This window comes from Cydia splendana, chromosome 25 (genome assembly GCF_910591565.1).
Source record: "Cydia splendana chromosome 25, ilCydSple1.2, whole genome shotgun sequence".
Lineage (NCBI taxonomy): Eukaryota > Metazoa > Arthropoda > Insecta > Lepidoptera > Tortricidae > Cydia > Cydia splendana.
The window spans coordinates 10,915,356-10,934,758 of record NC_085984.1 but is presented as its reverse complement, the minus strand read 5'-3'; the positions used below and the strand labels follow the sequence as shown (position 1 = coordinate 10,934,758).

Genomic DNA, 19,403 nt, shown 5'->3' with positions numbered 1-19,403 from the left:
ATTACAATAAACGTCTTATTTACATAAGTGTTTACAACTTTACACCTAATAAAGTCTATGTTATAAAAGTGGAAATCTACAGAGATGTGAGAAGGTAAGTTACCTAATCTTACTGTGTTCATGTGTTGCACAGAAGTTAGGCTGCGTTTCCACCAATGATGACCTACGCATCTTCTCACATTCCTGGTGGAAATACAGCCGTAACTGTGGTGTGAATGCACCTATAGTTCGACCAGAGATATGTACATAAACAAACTGTCAGTCTATCCTAAAAACGCCAAATCTCGCAAAATTGTATTGAAATTACACCTGTCACCGTACCCATCGAGTTTGAAAAATACGATAAGTATTGTTCTTCTACAAAAAATGAATGAATTGTCCGTCCTTTGCTTTTTTGTGGAGTTTGATTGACAGTCGTTATTATACAATTGTCTCTGGATTACTATGGATTATGAAATAATTTATAAACTTTAGAAATGCCCTTTGTCTATGTAGAACAAAATTCACTCTCCACTCTGTACACATACCATCGTCCACACTGTTAACTGACAGTTCGCAAACCTTATTACAAAGGCATACGGTCCACTCATGGACAGTTAAAGAGTGTTGTTTGTACTCTATACACTATATCAGATCTTACATAAATAAATAGACAATTCAGATTTTTAACATTTGCTGTTGACTACATAACGTGTACCTACATTCATACAATCAAATTAGTATTCCCATAAATTATATTTGTGCTATGACACTAAACCAATACCATAATTAAACATTTTGCTTCTAATCCTAATTAACAACCACTAACTAAAATACAACACCGCTCGTAATAAAACTACATTAGGTGTAGGTATACAGAATGGCCAATAAATAAGTGCATTCCCGTTGCCAGGGAGGTTTTAGGATTATATTGAGCAACTTTGACTACACGGCACAGAATAAATAATAGTACAGAATAAATAACAAAACGCGTCTGTTACGATCAGCACAGATATGGCCTCTAGGTGGCGATAGCGCCACGCGCGGCTTATTGGCTTTCCCCAAAATTGGTGTGGAACGGATGTTTTAGCTACCTGTAGCAAAGCGCCGAAATCGCGGAGTGAGCCACGCCTGCTATAGGACCATCCCCGAAATCGCGAAAAAAAATAATTCGGCTGTTTCATACATTTTGGCTGGTCCATTTTCTATGGGAGGGTAAATTTTTTACCGCGATTTCGGGGTTGGTCTCATAGTAAAAGTCGCTCAGTATAATCCCAAAACCTCCCTGGCAACGAGAATGCACTTATTGTTTGGCAACCCTGTAATATAAAGAGGCGTGTACACTGAGTGCATGTCTCAGAGTCGATATCAATAAAGTTAGACCAAGCTACGTTTGATAGCCCTACCTGTGCAAGTGCAACGTCATAATTTCATAGAAGTTTGATGTTTAAAATAATAATTGCACTTGCAGTCTGGGCTATCAAAATCGCTGCTAACTTAGCTTGGTCTAACTCTAGCAGCCCCATTCGTTTAGATTGAGACAGGTGTTTGACCGCCGGCGATCAGCAAGTAAGTTTTATCGTTGCGACCGAGTGTTTTTTCTGCACAACATCTGTACAGTCGCCATCAGATATATCGGAGCGGCCAAGGTGTTCACAATATCTGAACACGCGCTCTAACGCCCTGACAATAGAGGCGTGTTCCGATATTTGTGAGCACCTTGGCCGCTCCGATATATCTGATGGCGACTGTACCTAAAGTGAGTCTATAGCTATAGCTACACTAGCCAAGTGACCATAACTAAGGAGAGACCAAACCTAAAATGTAGCTCCTGAAACCAAAACTTTTGAACATGAACATAATAACTTGAATACCCTTACCAACCGCTATTGATTCTGACTTTCAGTGGCTTCACTCTTGAAATTCATTGGCTCTAATTGCATCGGTTCCATTTGCATCTGCTCCATCGGCATCTGGCCTTCAGCTTCCATGCCCTGCTTCGGTCGACCTGGTCTCCGAGATCTCAGCATTTCCCTTTTCCATTCTGCAGTTTCCATGGTTTCCGGAGTTATAACTACCTCGCCCGTAGCAGGGTTTATAGGGTATAAACCTTCCGGAGTGTGCTTCTTTTTCGCCATGTCCATGCCGTGACGACGTTTCATATGCTTGTTGTAATTCGGCCAGTTTGTGAAGTCCCGTTGGCAGAATTCGCAAGAATATGGTTTAATACCGGTGTGCTGACGGACGTGTTGATTCAAAATCGTTTTGAAGCGGAAGCTCTTACCGCAGTACGAGCAGATGTACGGGAGCTCATCTGTGTGTACGATTTGGTGGGATTTCAGCTGTTTTGGTAAACGGAAACAACGGCCGCACTGATCACAAGAGTGTGGCTTGTTGCCATCATGGACACCAACATGGTTCCGTAGCTGGCCTAGCGTTTTAAAGCCAAACTTGCAGATCTTGCATTTGTACGGTCTTGTATCATCGTGAAGGAGCATGTGTCCGGCTAAATTCTGCTTGTTAAAGAAGCATTTCCCGCATTTCTCACAGGTATGATCCCGCTTCCTATCCGTATGTGTCAGGAGATGAGACGTCAAGCTCCCTTTGCTTTTAAACTCCTTTTTACACAAGATACAAGTACGGTCATCGCTTACCAGCTCCGGTGGGACAATTCGAGGAGCTCTCTTCTCCCTATAAAAAATGCTGGTATGTTCGTTTAACTCTTCCAAGTTAGGGAAGCAAGTATTGCAGCCTTTGCAGATGTACTCTGAAGTTCTATGTTCATTTTTATGATTACTCATTTGGTTCTGCTTGGTGAAACTCTTGTGGCACACATAGCAGGACAATTTCAGGTTCCGTCTATGCCTTTTAACGTGAACTAAGAAACTATCCAGCTTTTGTTTCTTAAGGTTACAATCACCGCACTTAAAAGCATTGCAGCAGTGGTGGTACTGCATAGAATGTGTCTTCAGCTCCTCAGCAGACTTGTACTGGGTTTCACAGAAGGAACAAGTCCAGGAATAGTCCTTCCAAGTTAGTTTAAGTTGAGAGAGAGGTAAGGAATCCAAGCTTCTACATTTTGTAGTTTTCTTCTTCTTTTTCGGTTCGCCTTGATGTGCAGAGAGCGCGACCGACTCCGACTCAAGTATTTCAAGCTTCACTTTAATGCTATTCGCTATAGTTTCCGCCTGCTCTTCCAAAAAAGCCTCCTCTCTATCTGAATCATCAGACAGTTCTTCTTTCTTAACATTGCGCACTAATATGGTGTTTAACATCTCCTGAGCGTGTTCCACGTTCAAGATAAACTCGAAGGCTCTGTCTAAAGAGCTAACGCATACGAAACAAACCGTTTTAGGCAGCACTTCATCAGTAAACAACCCTAATGTCCTTGCGTTAAGCCTTTTCAGCTTCTTCACGATTTCAATCCACTTGTCAGCCTCAGACTGCAAGTCGATGAGTTTGTCTAGTGGTTTTAACTCGGCGCACAGTCGGCAATGAGCGTTTTCCATAGTCTTTACGGTTTAATGCGTAAATTAGGCGAAATTAATAAATTATTTTTGTTTCTTCGACGACATTTGACGTTTACTTTTCTTTTTGATCATGACATTCATGACCTATTTGTTGTTGGCATACTAACGATTTAGTTAATCGATTACCTACCTAGAAAAAAATCGATACAACATTTTCAAAATAATACCCTTTCACTTGTCTTACTCAGTTATGATTCCTAATATCCCTATTAAAGCTATACCCTAATTACTTGATTATTCCGTGTTTTTATTTTCATTTAAAGGTAATTTATTTGAAAAGTATTCGAGTAAAAATCGAGCGGAACAAATGAATCGATGACACATTAGCTGTCAAATGGCTAAAGCCCCTTGGCCCTTACTTTCTTGTCTAAAAAAAATCTTAAAACCAAACAAAGTCGGAATTATTTCCTAGTTAATATGGATTTTATTAATTAAACTCCAACGTAAGTTAATAATTACCAAGCGGATATTTGATGGAACAAAATGAACGATTCAGACAAATCCCATTGCCGCCTTTGTGCCGAAATAAAGCCGATAGAAAAGCTCATCCACTTGGAATCGGACATAACCAGGCGTCTTGACATTGTTAAGAAACTAACCAGAGTCAACGCAAATTCAACGATTATGTTTGAAAGGGACGTTCTTCCGAAAACTGTGTGTATAATCTGTATCAATTCTCTAGATAAAGCCTTTGAATTTGTTGAAAAAGTTGAACATGCCCAACAGGTACTTATCAATATCTATAAGAATGTGAAAAAGGAAGAATTTATAACAGATGATGACTATACAGAGCTTCTGACTCCAGAGACAATTATTAAGGAAGAACCTGCGGTCCTTGTGGATAATTCAGCAAAACTTTCTAAGAAACCTGTCAAAAAGCGCATACTCAAACCTCAACTTACATGGAAAGATTACAAATGGACTTGTGCAAAGTGTGGAAGCGAATTTACAACCATAGAAGAGTTTAAGACGCACTCAATGATGTACCATGAATGCTGCAATGCATTTAAATGCACAGATTGCAACACCAACATTCTCCGATTAGATAAATTCTTACTCCATGTGAAGCGGCATAGGAAGCATCTTAAACTATCGTGCTATATTTGCAATACGAAATTTTCGTCTGGTAATAAAGTTACATTACACAAAAAAGTCCACTCAATATCGGATAATGTATGCTCCGGTTGCAACTCCGAATTCCAAAATGTGGATGACTTAAATCAACATATAAAGTTGTATTACAAAAACCGAGCAGGCAGCACTATAGCCGTCATGGACACATCAGACGGCCTGACATGTGTGATATGCAAAAAGACTTTTAAAAACAAAGGCAGCTTAAATGGTCATTTACTCGTGCACACACAGAAAAGCCCAAAGAAAAGAGCACACATATGTGACCGCTGCGGTAAAGGGTTTTATAACAAAAGTGACTTAGCAGCCCATGTAGCATCGCACGAAGAGGCCCGTCCATTTCAATGTGAAATCTGTAAAGCAGACTTTAAAACTGTAATCCGTTTAAAAGCCCATATCAAACTCCATAACGATTTTAAACCGTACTCCTGTCTTCAATGCTTTCGTCGTTTTCGACTCAGGAAACAGCTAAAATCCCATGAAATTATACATACAGATTCCTTGCCATTTGTGTGTCCATATTGCAGCAAAGCATTCCGTTTTAAAAGTATTCTAGATTTGCATTTACGGCAGCATACTGGTGTAAAGCCGTACTGCTGTGAATTGTGTCAAAGGAATTTCACAAATTGGTCAAACTACAATAAGCATATGAAAAGGAGACATGGGACTAGCATGGCAAAAAGAAAACCTAATATAATAGTAGAACATACCCCAGTCAGTGGTATGGATTATGCACCTTTGCCAGAAAAAACATTACATGTAATGAATCCCTGAATGACGTGTTGATTGGGATTACTTATTTTTAGTTATTAAACTTATAAGTGTCATAAAAATGTAAAACATTCCAAAAGTACAAAAAATAATTATATTTTACACAAATGTTATTGTTTTTATTTACAAGCCATTAAAGCTAAGCACCTTGGGGATATTCTTTCATTTACAATTCTTTTAAACTGACAATTATTCAGTCCGTTTTCCTTTAAATAAACTATTCTATCATACAAAATAAAGTTCTCAATAACTGGCTGCAAACAATTTTGGAGTAAAATAAAAATAGCCGCCTTCTTTTGAACCATAGAGCTTGAATATTCCCGCCAAAACGATCTTAATTCGTCTAAATCGATACTTATGTCTCCTGCTTCCGGAGAATCGACTTTTTCCTTGAGTGTATTAGGTTGACTATTGTGTAACAAACTGAATCCAGTGCAGGCATCTTGTATGTAAGTCTCGAAGTTTCTGTCCATGGATTTTGTTTTGACAGCTTTTCTTTTGTTCCTTTTCAATTTGCAATTATCTGAAAATAAACCATAGTATTATTTTAAGAGTACCTAATAGTATATTTATAGTAACGTTCTGGTCCTTCGAACCGGATAAATTAACTAAGAAAAGTACTTCGTAATATTTTAACTTACGTTTGTTTGCATATAATTGTAACACCCCTCTTGACAGCAAATTAAACACCGAATCTTCTAAATTATCCTCAACTAAGCAGGGTGGCTGCGCTCCCAGTCTCAATAATGGCACTCCCATAAACTCAAAACCAGTCTCCTTCTCAAAAACTTCCTTAAGACATTCACTTAAAGGGAAGTTCTTAAATATTCCCTTTTCCTGTTCCATTTTATGATAGCAACATGGCATTATGACCATAGCCTTTGCCTTTTCCATTTTTAAAAACAAATCCAAGGCCACAACCGTCAAATCGGCACAAGCATGGAGTCCTGCTATGCAAAAACCGTAAAAATTTAAAAACTTATCTATCAAATACTCTTCTATTTGCGAGTCGGAATTTTCGTTTATGGTATGTTTTATGTATTTCACGTTTTCTGTGGAGTTGGCATGGTATTTACTTTGTCTTTTTTTTGCTCCGACGTAGTGAGAGGAGTTGCACTCAAGTCCTAATACTTTAAGGTGGGATGTTTCGAAAATTATCTGGTCTAAATAGCCCTGGAACAAAAAAAAAAATTAACAAGTAAATCGGAGAAACAGATTTAGTCCCATAGTAGGTACCTACCTACGTGATAGGTACTATTAGAGAGACGCTACGCTATTAGTCTTTTGAGCGTCCGCGTTTAGCTAGTCAGCGCTATGGAAAATGGTGTGGCTGTGCTGTTGCGTCGAGCAGACACGCCGACGGGAGCCGCTATAGTGTGGGGTGGTTCTAACAATGTGAACGATGGTCACTAACTATGCATAATTTACATGTGATCTTACCAATCCAGAACCAAAATCCACAACCACATCGCATCCATTTTCTTCGCAAACATCTTTCACCTCTTTCGCCAAATATACTATTTCATGTCTCTTCTTCGGACTTACTGGCACTTGAACTGAATTCTCCAAATCGTTTATCTCTTCGAACACACTATGAATGGCTTTTAAACGTTCCAATTTCAAAAAGAAACCTTCAAGAATATCAAATGCGGGTAGTTTGAAGTTTTTGTCAAAAACGTTCATGTTTTCCAAGTTGTCTACTTCTATTTTTTCCAAAACGTTTTGTACAAGTATGTCGGTGTTTGGGAAGTTGTATAAATATTGATATTCTTTTAAGAACGCGATGCATTCGTCGAAGAAGTCTTTTGGGTTTTGGAATGCTTTTGGTAACGCCATAGCTCTGGAAAAAGTACAACACAATTGAAAAATCGGGGTTGGTATATGTATAATGTAAGTAAAGCATTAACTGTTAGATCAGTTTTTAATAAGTACTAAACTACTAATAAAGTAAGGGCAACGTAGCGAATAAAGAATGTAAACGAAAGTTCAGTCAGGGTTTCATAACCTTTTTTTCTCGTCACTGTTACCGAAGTTGAACACAACAATTCGTTCAGTCGGTCAGAATGTTCATTCATTCATTCTTCATCTCGTTTCGTTGGCCTAGCTTTAGTGCAATGATCTAGAGTCGGACCAAGAAAAGTCTGCAGCGGATTTGACAGCCCACGCAGTGCAAGTGTCATTTATACGTCATAATTTCATAGAAGTTTGACGTTTAACACTTTCGCAACCGGGCAAAAAACGGCGCACTACCCCAGAAACCGGTCGTCTATATCTGCGTACAAAACAACCCGCTGGGCGGGTTGTCCGGCATCTGAGCAAACATTACGAGTGCCTACCAGGTGGGTTCTCGGTAGTCAAAGTGTTAAAATAACACGTGCACTGCGTGGGCTATCTAATCCGCTGCAGACTTTTCATGGACTGACTCTATTCTATCAAAGAGAATTAAGTAGCTAACACACTATCGCACCGCACCAAGGTCATTGTGGGACGCACCCATAAGTAAGAGGGAGAAAGCGATATCTCTTTCTCCCTCTTACTTATGGATGCGTCCCACAATGACCTTGGTGCGGTGCGGTAGTGTGTTAGCTACTTTAAGTAAAACGAGGCTCGTAACGCCACCTGCCGATATTTTTACGACTTAGTTTTGCAAGACAAGGAGAGAACGGTCTATGCTTTTCCTTTGTCTATGATTCTATCCATACTATACGTCATGACACTCGTGACGTCACCACTACTGAGGGCCTACCGCGAACCACGTTCGACGTCTTGCCTCTCTGTCGCACTTGTAAATTCGTACGTAAGTGTGACAAGGAGGCAACACCTCGAACGTGGTTCGCGGTAGGCCCTCTGATAATAAGCCGTCGAATAGTTTCCAAAATTGCAAAATCCAACGTGGAAAAATTTCTCATATTATTGCATAGGAATCGAAATATTGATATATCTATAATGAAAGTTTCCCTTGTTTCCTGTGAAAATTTCCTAGAACTTTTCTATCGTTTTGGAAACTTCCCGCAACTTGCAGATCTGTAATGTTAAAAAGAAGAAGAAACTAAAACAGTTAATCAGAAGAATACATTTATTTACAACAGTATTTAACTCCACAAATACTCTGTAATAATTTAATAAATAACAACTACAATATGTATTTTAGAGAGAAAAATATTTTATAGAACAACAATTAATAAATTGAACCAGCACATACACTTTTAAATAAAATACGTATCTTTTTACTTCCTGATGATGATAGATAGAAACCAGTTCTTAATTATTCAATAAAGATAATCTCAAATCCAATAAGCATAATACATGGAAGCATTAAACTCTGCTTAGCAGACGTTTCATATCTTTTCTACTCCTATTTCACACATTCTCAACTAAGACACTTCAAGTCTCATATAATATACTTCTCAGATATCGACATGAATTTGAAATGCGTTATCACAAATACATATCAAAATCTCAAAATCAGAATTCTTCTATTTTACTGCTGAGGTCCACTAAGTTTCTCCCAAGTTTCGCCTTGCTTATCTATCTGTTGTCCTGCACCTTCACCGATAACGCACTTTCCAGCCCATTTATCAGAGGTCAAGTATTTCTGACACACCTCAATCAAATCCTCGGCGTTGACCGCCAAAACCCGCTCCCTTTGCGTCTTCCAAATGTCATACGACAATCCAAAGAGGAACAGGTCAATTCCCTTCATGTATTCAGCAACGGGTTGGTCCATTTGCTGGAGAATGGACAGTTTGGATTCAAATAAATTCTGATCGTCGACTAGGGAATAATTTTTGGCCATCCAATCTGCTGTTTCGTCGAAAACGTCAAACGTAGTCCGGGAGTTAGGGTCTCTATAGGAGTAATAGCTGAAGATTCCGTCTAAGGATAGAGCAGCGCCTCCGCCATATGCGCCGTTTTGTTCTCTGACTATGGGATGTAGGTATTTTGAGGTCAAGAATTTGGATAGCACACGTAATTTCGGATAGTCTGGGTGAGTGTATCCTACGGTTGGGATGACTTTTGAGCAGAAATTGACTGGGATATTCATGAGGACTTGTATCCCGCGTTGCGTTCCTGGCATTTTCTCTGAATCGATCCAGTTAATTCGATTTAGCTCTTTGGAGTCTTTGCACAGTTCTGTGCAGAATTTTTCAACAGCTGGGATGACATTTGTGTTTGTGTTGCAATAATGGAAAGCTGCCCTGAGATTGTTCCCATTTAACACTTTTGACGCGATGTCATCCATTAGATTTCCTACGTCGCCAATTTTGTATTTCTTCTGAACTTCTTGCATGTTAATAACATGTTGTATGCCCTGAAGTTGCTCCTTGCATTGATCTACAGACGACACCAGAGATTTTGCCATCTGCATTGCGTACACATGTCCACTGTCAATGATTCCACTAGTCAAAGAAGAACAGTAGTTTGTCAAGAGCATGCCAAGTCTCTCTTTGTTCTTGAAGTTTGGTTTGGCGAAAATTTCATTCCATATATCCAGCATTTTTGGTACATTTTCATCAAGACAATGACTAGATATGAGTGTTCCTTGTTCATATTGGTCTGGTTGGTCAATATGCTCTGTAATATGACAGTTGACAGTCAATCCTGATGTAGACTTGCTGATGTATTGATCAAACTCTCTGTAGTTGTAAGATTTTGTGTCAAACTTGTCCAGAATATAGTTGAAGAAAGGCAGCATTTCCAACTGTTTCTTGTTGAGGCTCTCAGTTCCAAGTACACCTTTGAAATAGGTGACTCCATTGGTATTTGCCTCTAATAGCTGCAAAGGTACTGTTCCAGACATGGTGTGTTTGATATATGGAGCAGTTTTGGTCACTGTAATTTCTTCTAGTTTCAGACACGGCAGGACATCTAAATTCTGCTCTTTCTTCTGAGCTCTTGAAAGAGCTATTCCATCTTCAAATATAGATTTCTTATCTTCATCTGTGAGAGCTGATGTTTTGGTCTTTAACAGTTTAATTTCAGCTTCATTAAACACATCATCAAATTTAGGATCAGGTTGCATGGTCATTACTAGTTTATGGTTGTTTTGAAGGAAATATTTCTCAATAGTGTCTTGTATATAACTTGGCTTTGTCAAGTTTTGCTTAAGTTTTTTAAGCAAGTCATTCATTTTGAGGGCATCTAGGACGGACCCATTGTGGTTCCACATGGGCATCAAATTGAAAAGTAGATTGAGTCCAAATTTAGGAGATTGGTGCTTAATGGACAACTCAAAACCATGAAGTACACTCTCAATGTGATCCTTTTCAAAACCCTTCTCATGTATTTCTTGAATGGTCTTATTAACAATGTCTTCTATTTTTCCAAAGTTTGAAGTTTCAACATCCCTCAATCCAACTACCAATAAGGTGTCTCTTATTTGGTTATCATAACCTGTAAGACCGTTATAACCTCCAGAAATATTCTTCTCAATGAGGCTTTTGTAAAAAGCAGAGTTTGGTCCAATCATTATCAGTTCAGCTAAGGCAGTAAGCATGAATGTATCAAATATGTTGGTAATATCTGACATAGCAAAGCCTATAGCAATTTGGTTTTGTTTTTCAATAGGGCCCCCATATTGATCAAGTCGGCAGCTTATGTTAGCATGTTTAGGCTGTTTCCATCTTTCTTGTGGCGGAACTAAAGTGTTTGATGGATTTAAATACTCATAGTTGTTCAAATATGTCTCACTCAGCATTTTCAAGTTAGATTCTAGAGGAAAGTTGCCATAGGAATATATTTTAGCATTGCTGGGGTGGTAATGTGTAGCGTGGAATTTCTTTAAATGCTCATGAGTTAACTCTGGAATGCACAGCGGGTCTCCTCCGGATACGTATCCATATGTACCTTGTGGAAGAATTGTGTTGATAAACTTCTGACCAAATAGTGAATTAGTCTCGGAGAAAGCTCCCTTCATCTCATTATAGACAACTCCTTTAAAGTTTAAGCTAGAGCTTTTATCCTCCAAGTTACTGTGCTCTAATCGCCAACCTTCTTGCAAGAAATCTAACCTTAGTAAATTAGGTTTGAATACTGCATCTAAATACACTTTTTGGAGATTTCTATAGTCAACCTCATTCTGTGATGAGAATGGATAAAATGTATAATCTGGCCCGGTTAAAGCATTCATAAATGTAGCCAAGGATCTGTTCAACATTTTGAAAAATGGGTCTCTAACTGGATACTTCTCTGACCCACACAAAACTGTGTGCTCTAAAATGTGTGGAGTACCCATAGAGTCCAGAGGTGTAGTTCGGAACCCAACTGAAAACACATTATTAGCGTCATCTCTTTCTAAATGCAAATATTCCGTTTTAGTTTTCTCATGGGTGAGCAAGTATGCTGTCATGTTATATTCAGGAATAGATTCAACATTTTTGCACATAAATCCATGGAGAACTTTTCCTGGCAACACTTTTCCATGGAAATTTTCTTTGTTCTTCAATATACTTGCGCTATAATTCTTTGACGACGTCAGACGGGTTTGAATGCCTTTCCAACCGCAATTGTGGAGTCTGGAGTACATTTTCGAGCTTTATACGCTTCGGCGCTCACTTCTCCTGCAAATACACACAGCACTGACTGGTTTTAGTGATTTCGATAACGCGAAATGGTTATTCTATGTTATGAAATTGTGAAGACACGAAGTTTACGTAAAATCCTCTGCTAATGCAAAATACGTTACAGAAATGTAATATGTGGTAAAGAAAAATCGTACTTAAGATAAAGATAAGATATAAACGCCTGTTTTGGTTCAGATAATCAAAAAATAATTGGAAAAAAAATATTGATATCGGCGAAAACAAATGAATAATGATGCAATATTGTTATACTTACATGAAAGTAATAAAGATATAGAAAGTATTATCTGTAGTTTCCTGAGACGAATTAGTTAATTTCCTTACGGAATATCAAATTTACGACATTTTTAGGTAATATTAAGTCTAAATTCTTAACCTTTTACGGCCTATCGGCACGAGCAGTTCCGATGACAGCTCTTTTTGAAGTTGCCTGGAAGCAAAATTTACATAAAAACTGAGCATCAAATATCTTCAAGTAAAGTTTATGTCTTTAAGTTTCTATGCACTATACTCATATAATCAAATATTTGGACGGATAAAAAACGTTGTAAATATATTCAAAAGTAGAATTTAAGTAAATTTGTACTTATTGGAAGTTTTAGGGAATTTTAAGCATAGATATGGCAACACGCTAGTCCAGTTGCGTTTAGATACTGCACAAATGAAATAAAATAAAAGATTGGGTATACCTATGAGTTTGTGTTATATCGATAGTTTTTTAATTAAATTGATGACATTTACAAGTTTTATTACTATATCCATTTTTATTATTTTTTTTAGCAAGAATATTTAATAAACATTACTAAAATTAGTAACTTTTAATCTGACAACTAAATAGCAATAATCGAGACGCAATATTTTGACATTTCTTTCTTTTTAAACACGTGTTGTACGTGTGATGGACTCTTTCCGAGTCCATTTAATATTTACTAGAAAATAACAACACTACAACCACAAAATGAGTTTGTACAACTTTAAAAAGATTGCGGTAGTCCCTACGGCTAAGGTAAATATTCAAATATATCATTTTTAAATAATATTTACGTGTGTTAAAAGTAACCTCAAAATGTGTTATTTTCTGTGTTTTACAGGACTTCATAGATATAATTTTGTCAAAAACACAAAGGAAGACTCCTACAGTGGTGCACAAGCATTATAAAATATCCCGGATACGTGGGTTTTATATGAGAAAAGTGAAATTTACGCAACAGAACTTCCACGACAGACTGTCCCGTATTATTCAGGTTTGTGACTGTCAACAATATGTTATATAATAAGTTTTTGGCAAAAATTTCATTATTGGTACAGCTTTTATCGCTGACTGTACTTTTTTTCCACAGACAACTAATACTCATTGAGACAATTCTAAAAACCCCAAACACAATTAGGTTGCATTGTTTAATCACTTAGCTCCTATGGCTACCATAATATTGCATTGTCACCCGACTTACACACATATATGCAAATTTTCAGCTTCATCAGAAACCAGGAATGGGATCAAATTTAACTTGCAAGATTTGACCTGTACAAACATAATGACATAGGTACATAGGGGCTATTCATAAATTACGTCATTTCAAATTAGGGGGGGGGGGGGGGGGTCTGGACATCGGATGACGGTAGCATGAAGTAGGAGGAAATGGGGTCATTTGAAGCATGATTTTTGGATGATGATAGGGGGGGCGGGTCAAAAATCGTCAAAAATCGATGACGTAATTTATGGACAGCCCCATACATACAATGCAAGTTAAGTAAACACTTGTAAAAAGTTATTATACAGTTATAACTTATTGATTTGAGCTTGTACAAAGTTTACCATTGACATGTTGCACAATGTTCCCTTCTTATATTTATACATTTTTTGCGACTGATAAATAAAGATAAGGAGGCTATTATCTTAGTTTGGTGAACTTGAAATTTGTCTGTACATTATTTAGCAATATTTAAATATTTTGCTATTTATCTTTTATTTGTTTTAGATTAAATAGCAATAACTTAAATACAACAAAAAAATAAAAATAAACACCTACTCAGTATCTAAATATAATTGTTTGAATATGCTAATAACTAAATATACTTACACTTATACTTTGTTACTGTGTAAGGCCCAAAAATACATACCTACAAGACTGCAAGCATCATAGTATCATACATAAAAAAAACCAGCTTTTGCCAGTGACTTGTCTGCATGGAATGGTGATGATTGATAAAAAGTATCATAATATATACACTTCCCCATGCCTTAAAGTTTGTCTCTGGACCAAATTTCATTTAAATTAATTCAGTGGTTTAAGCATAAAGGGGCTGTCCATAAATTACGTCATCGATTTTTGACACCCCCCCCCCCCCCCCTAATATCATCCAAAAATCATGCTTCGAATGACCCCCCCCCCCCCCTAATTTGAGATGATGTAATTTATGAATAGCCCCAAAGACACAACAGACATGCAGACAAAGTTACTTTCATATTTATAATAGGGTCATTGCGCTAGTTTTCGTCCAGTTCCAGTTTTCGTCCACTTGACGAAATTCGAATATAAACCTACATTGCTTCACAAATTTGGACTTATTGCAATCCTTAATGTCTAAACAATACATCTATCTACATAAAAATGATATTTCGCAAATGAAATATAATTATTTGGTAATCTGCCAAGTGGACGAAAACTAGAGCATGGACGGAAACTAGTGCAATGACCATATAGGGAGATTATTGTTTGTAATAGCTGTAGTTTCGGCAATCAAGTAAGTTACTCATTGTAAAGCACTTATCCATTCACATATATTCCATAAAATAGGACTCTTATCACTTGACAACTGGTTTATTTTGTTCTGCAGGAATTTCCGAAGCTGGATGATGTGCATCCTTTCTACGCTGACCTGATGAATGTGCTGTACGACAAGGACCACTACAAACTGGGTCTGGGCCAGCTCAACACAGCTCGCCATCTCATTGACAAGTGAGTTTACAGTATTTACTACGCTGACCTGATGAATGTGCTGTACGACAAGGACCACTACAAACTGGGTCTGGGCCAGCTCAACACAGCTCGCCATCTCATTGACAAGTGAGTTACAGTATTTACTACGCTGACCTGATGAATGTGCTGTACGACAAGGACCACTACAAACTGGGTCTGGGCCAGCTCAACACAGCTCGCCATCTCATTGACAAGTGAGTTTACAGTATTTACTACGCTGACCTGATGAATGTGCTGTACGACAAGGACCACTACAAACTGGGTCTGGGCCAGCTCAGCACAGCTCGCCATCTCATTGACAAGTGAGTTTACAGTATTTTCTATCAATTGCCGGAGGGTTACTATTTATTAGCATTTTTAAGTCTTTCGCTTACTCTAAAAGTAAATATATCCAAAGACATATGTAACTCCGTATAAGATGAATAAAGTCTAAGAAAAAAACGTGCCTCGGAAATCAAGAAAAAGTCATTCTCGGATAGATGATTTGGCCTATGGTCGGCTAGATGGCGTGACGACACCGTTTTATATTTAGCAATTTTAACACATAGGTATCAGTGAATGACCATGGGTCAAAATGATATAAAAAGAATAAAATCATTTATCCATATATGTATATTATTATATATAAATTTTTTCGATAGTTTTATACGTTTTCATTTTGAGTTTTAGTCGTGTGCCGATAGATGGCAGTAAATTTACTGTGACTACAAAATTTACTATGACAGGACCCCTCTATACTATCTATTCTCTTTGATATATCTAAGCGATTGACAAATTAAGGTACAGACCAATATCAATTTTCGTGAATTTCTATAAGGTTTACAATGACGCGTCATGCACGATAGGCTTCTAGGCGTGGCGTTCAAAGGGTGTTCCCTCATGACTAAGGATTTTGACCAACATGGACATAGTCCATCCATTTAACGCAATCAAGGCCTATGTGGGCTGCCACATGGAACCACATGCTTGTGTAATGGAATCCAACCATCTTGCAGGGGCATAATACCATAGCAGCTCTAAAATATTTCCATCTCAACTGCCTTTTGATCGGTTGATTGTTTGAAATTCCAGTGTAGCGAAAGACTATGTGCGCCTGCTCAAGTATGGTGACTCACTGTACCGTTGCAAGCAACTTAAACGCGCTGCGCTCGGACGCATGGCGACCATCATGAAGAGACAGCAGGCCAACCTGGCTTATTTAGAACAGGTTAGTACCATGGAATCATCTGTTTGACTCGCTGGTTGACTGGTAGAGAATGCTTTAAGGCATGGCTATAATAATGAAGAGATAATAGACTTATATACCTGACTAAGTCTGTTCTGAACGCCGGTGGCAGGCAACGCTTTCGCTTCCTATGGTAGGACATTCCACAGCTAAACAGCTTGAAACGCAAATGAGTTGTTATAAAAATTCGCATTATTTTTTTATAAAATAAATATTTAATTACACGAACGGGTCTACCGCGATATAATTTCATTGTTTTTACCTTACATTTCGACGTTTTAGCTGAGTTGCACAAGCTGTGGTCACGGAAAGACTGACGTCCTTATTAAAATGTGTACAAAACGCGACAGTTTGAAGTGTTATAAAAAATATGAGTTTCGTAAATGAGTATTTATTTATTTAAATTGTCTGTCCGCAGGTCAGACAGCATTTAGCCCGTCTGCCGTCCATCGACCCGTACACGCGGACAATCATCATCTGCGGCTTCCCCAACGTCGGCAAGTCCAGCTTCATCAACAAGGTGACCAAATATATTATTAATCTGCGGGCGGCGTATACGCAACGGGCATATGGGGCCCTTAGGGTCCAGTATAATAATGCGCTCCGTGTGTTGATGGGGCTGCCTCGTTTCTGTAGCGCATCAGGGATGTTCGCGGCGGCGCGCGTGGATTGTTCCTATACTAGCAGGCGTGCGCGCGCAGCATGGCACGCCTGGTGCGCCGTGTGCGCGTGCGCGTGCGCGTGCGCGTGCGCGGCAGTCCCAACAGCATCCTTCGCATGATAGCGGACAGGGTTGACTGTCCCTACTTGTTGCACTGTGAGGGGTTGCATTCCCCCATCAGTGTTGTTTTGTTTTAACTTTTTCTGTACCTCCTAACCCCTTAGTTTGTAAGCTCTACTAATAAAAAATGTGTCCATATGTTACACGTAATAAAAATATTCATTCATTCATATTAAAGTGTATTCATCCGTACTTGTCCTATCATGTAAACAAACGCTTCTCGAAGACATTATCACACTTTTCTCTGGAATTACACAATAATCATCACTTAAAATTTTGTTGTATACTTAAAGAAATTTACACAGTATTGAACCCCACCAAATAACCACTGAAAAATATAATTTCTAATAAGATTTTCATCAATAATCGCAGTAACAAACGGATCACCTCAAAAACACCTGACATTACGATGTCTATATTGTCTATGGATCGTATTGTTGGAATGACACTTTGACGTCACGTTTGTTTACATGATAAGACACGTAAGGATGAATACACTTGTTATGTTTATTTCTGATTGAGAAATATAGGATATCTGTTTCGTCCTATGGTTGACTGATAGAGAATGTTTAGGGCATTAAGTCCGCCTATAGTACCTACGTCTTTTATGTAGGTACACTGGCGTTCAAAAGGGCATGGGGATGTTTCAACCGTAATATTAAGGCATTACGGTCGACATCTATCCATGCACTGTACATTAACCCTTTACCAGGCTACTCTTCTTAGTCGGTTCCTCAAGGCTGAGGGTCGTGACCATCAGGAGTGCAGTTCTTCACCACCGCTCTCCAAACCCCCCTGTCTTGGGCCAGCTGTATTGACCCCTGGATGTTGACGCCCGTAGCGTCGCGTATGGCATCAGACCACCGAGTTTACCAGGCTAAGGGATATATATTTTCCACATGCGGCACCTCAAACATGTCTTCTATTTTCTATGAGTAAGACTGACATTCGATTGTCACTTTTGAAATGTCAGCCCGGTAAAGGGTTAAAGTTTTTAAATATAATTTGTTCTAAACCCTTTGAGCGCCACACCTATCATGCGGCGCGTCATCGTGAACCTTGTCGGAAATGCACGAACGTCCGCGTGCGTCTGTTGACGTCTTTAGCGGTGAAAAGGTTAAATGTGTTAAGGTTAAAAAACTCACCAAACAAAAGTCTGTAGTTTCTTGTTAATTGTCTTGTCTTTGGATTAACCTTTTGAACGCCACAGACGGCAATTGACGTCAACGCAAAATCGTGACAACGACGCCAAAGACGGCTTTTGACGTCGATCGTTTTTTGATGAAAAACTACTGAAAACCACCCCACTTTTAGGTTGGCATTATTTATTCACAAAACTGAATTTTACCCCCGTGGCGTCAGTCGCACGGCAAATGGATGCGCCGTTTGGCGTTCAAAAGGTTAAGCATATCTAAAACATGTTAATACAGCGCCATCTACGTTAACCTTTGCGCGTGCCGCGTCTATCCTCTTCATTTCACGTCCTAATTGAATAATTGTTTCAGATAACTCGAGCCGATGTAGAAGTGCAGCCGTACGCGTTCACAACCAAGAGCCTGTATGTGGGGCACACCGACTACAAGTACCTGAGGTGGCAGGTCCGTTCAACTCTGATATTATTAACCCGCGACGCAAAAAGAGTGGTGTTATAAGTTCCACGGGGGTACACAATGGAGCATTCCACGGGCTATCACGTACAAACGCATTTTATTTCCTGTGTTGCGACTTTTTTTCGGCATTTAAAGCAGGCGATTATTTTTCTGTGCATATTTTTGACCATTTGTCATAGAAAAGGAAACTATTATACCTGCAAATCTTCAGAAAATTCGCGTTTGTACGGGACAAACGGTAGACAATTTCATGGAATGCTCTTTGTTCCACATCAAGTTTTAAGTCCTAATGTATTATTTGTCGCGCTTTTATGGCTCTAGACATAAGATCGAGTCAGATATTTTTGCGGCCTTCGTTGTGTAACATATTATGCAGGTGACTGTACAACATCAAACAATGTTTTCAATACTAATTATGTTTTAGGTGATCGACACCCCCGGAATCCTGGACCACCCGCTAGAAGAGCGCAACGTGATAGAAATGCAGGCGGTGACGGCATTAGCCCACCTCCGCGCCGCCATCTTGTATTTCATCGACCCCTCGGAGCAGTGCGGACACAGCATCGAGGAACAGGTGAGACCACATTACCATCAGTTCCATCTTCACCATTTATAGTATGTATCTTTAGACTTAGAATAAATTTAAAAGTGGAAAAATTACTGTCTTGGGTTAGACTTGAACTCACGGCCTCTGGATCGATACTCCAGCGCTCTGCCACCTGAGCCACCAAGACCTCATCCATAGCTAGCAAATCTTTCCACCATATAGGTGAAGGGGACCCTAGCGACATCTCTGTATCTTTAGGTATTTAAA

At 38.8% G+C, this 19,403-nt stretch overlaps 4 protein-coding genes across 6 annotated transcripts in view; 2 read left to right on the top strand and 2 right to left on the bottom strand.

The window, feature by feature from the left end:
* Positions 1-1,796: 1,796 nt before the first annotated feature.
* LOC134803006 (zinc finger protein 121-like) lies at positions 1,797-3,609 on the bottom strand. The gene has a single exon (XM_063775733.1). The coding sequence runs from the start codon at positions 3,486-3,488 to the stop codon at positions 1,866-1,868; it is 1,623 nt and encodes a 540-aa protein (XP_063631803.1). The 5' UTR covers positions 3,489-3,609; the 3' UTR covers positions 1,797-1,865.
* Positions 3,610-3,896: 287 nt separating this feature from the next.
* Positions 3,897-5,435, top strand: LOC134802995 (gastrula zinc finger protein XlCGF57.1-like). The gene has a single exon (XM_063775724.1). The coding sequence runs from the start codon at positions 3,993-3,995 to the stop codon at positions 5,412-5,414; it is 1,422 nt and encodes a 473-aa protein (XP_063631794.1). The 5' UTR covers positions 3,897-3,992; the 3' UTR covers positions 5,415-5,435.
* A 3,038-nt stretch (positions 5,436-8,473) lies between these two features.
* LOC134802994 (presequence protease, mitochondrial) lies at positions 8,474-12,400 on the bottom strand. Its single transcript, XM_063775723.1, has 2 exons — positions 12,249-12,400; positions 8,474-11,971 (listed from the first exon to the last, which is right to left on the bottom strand). The coding sequence occupies exon 2, from the start codon at positions 11,935-11,937 to the stop codon at positions 8,893-8,895; it is 3,045 nt and encodes a 1,014-aa protein (XP_063631793.1). The 5' UTR covers positions 11,938-11,971; positions 12,249-12,400; the 3' UTR covers positions 8,474-8,892.
* Positions 12,401-12,851: 451 nt separating this feature from the next.
* Positions 12,852-19,403, top strand: part of LOC134802931 (nucleolar GTP-binding protein 1) — a 34,948-nt gene continuing 28,396 nt past the window's right edge. Inside the window, exons 1-7 of one of the 3 annotated variants that reach the window (XM_063775660.1) lie at positions 12,852-12,998; positions 13,084-13,236; positions 14,831-14,952; positions 16,045-16,180; positions 16,617-16,718; positions 18,485-18,577; positions 19,014-19,163. In XM_063775660.1, coding sequence (XP_063631730.1) covers positions 12,951-12,998; positions 13,084-13,236; positions 14,831-14,952; positions 16,045-16,180; positions 16,617-16,718; positions 18,485-18,577; positions 19,014-19,163 — 804 coding nt within the window. In that variant the 5' untranslated portion in view covers positions 12,852-12,950. Of the gene's footprint in view, positions 12,999-13,083; positions 13,237-14,830; positions 14,953-15,080; positions 15,168-15,188; positions 15,276-16,044; positions 16,181-16,616; positions 16,719-18,484; positions 18,578-19,013; positions 19,164-19,403 lie in introns of those variants that run through there. The other 2 variants (XM_063775658.1, XM_063775659.1) reach the window with 2 other exon arrangements.

What these genes read in the sequence shown, in the direction of transcription:
- LOC134803006 (XM_063775733.1), bottom strand. Translation starts at nt 3,488, where the DNA reads ATGGAAAACGCTCATTGCCGACTGTGCGCCGAGTTAAAACCACTAGAC.
- LOC134802995 (XM_063775724.1), top strand. Translation starts at nt 3,993, where the DNA reads ATGAACGATTCAGACAAATCCCATTGCCGCCTTTGTGCCGAAATAAAG.
- LOC134802994 (XM_063775723.1), bottom strand. Translation starts at nt 11,937, where the DNA reads ATGTACTCCAGACTCCACAATTGCGGTTGGAAAGGCATTCAAACCCGT.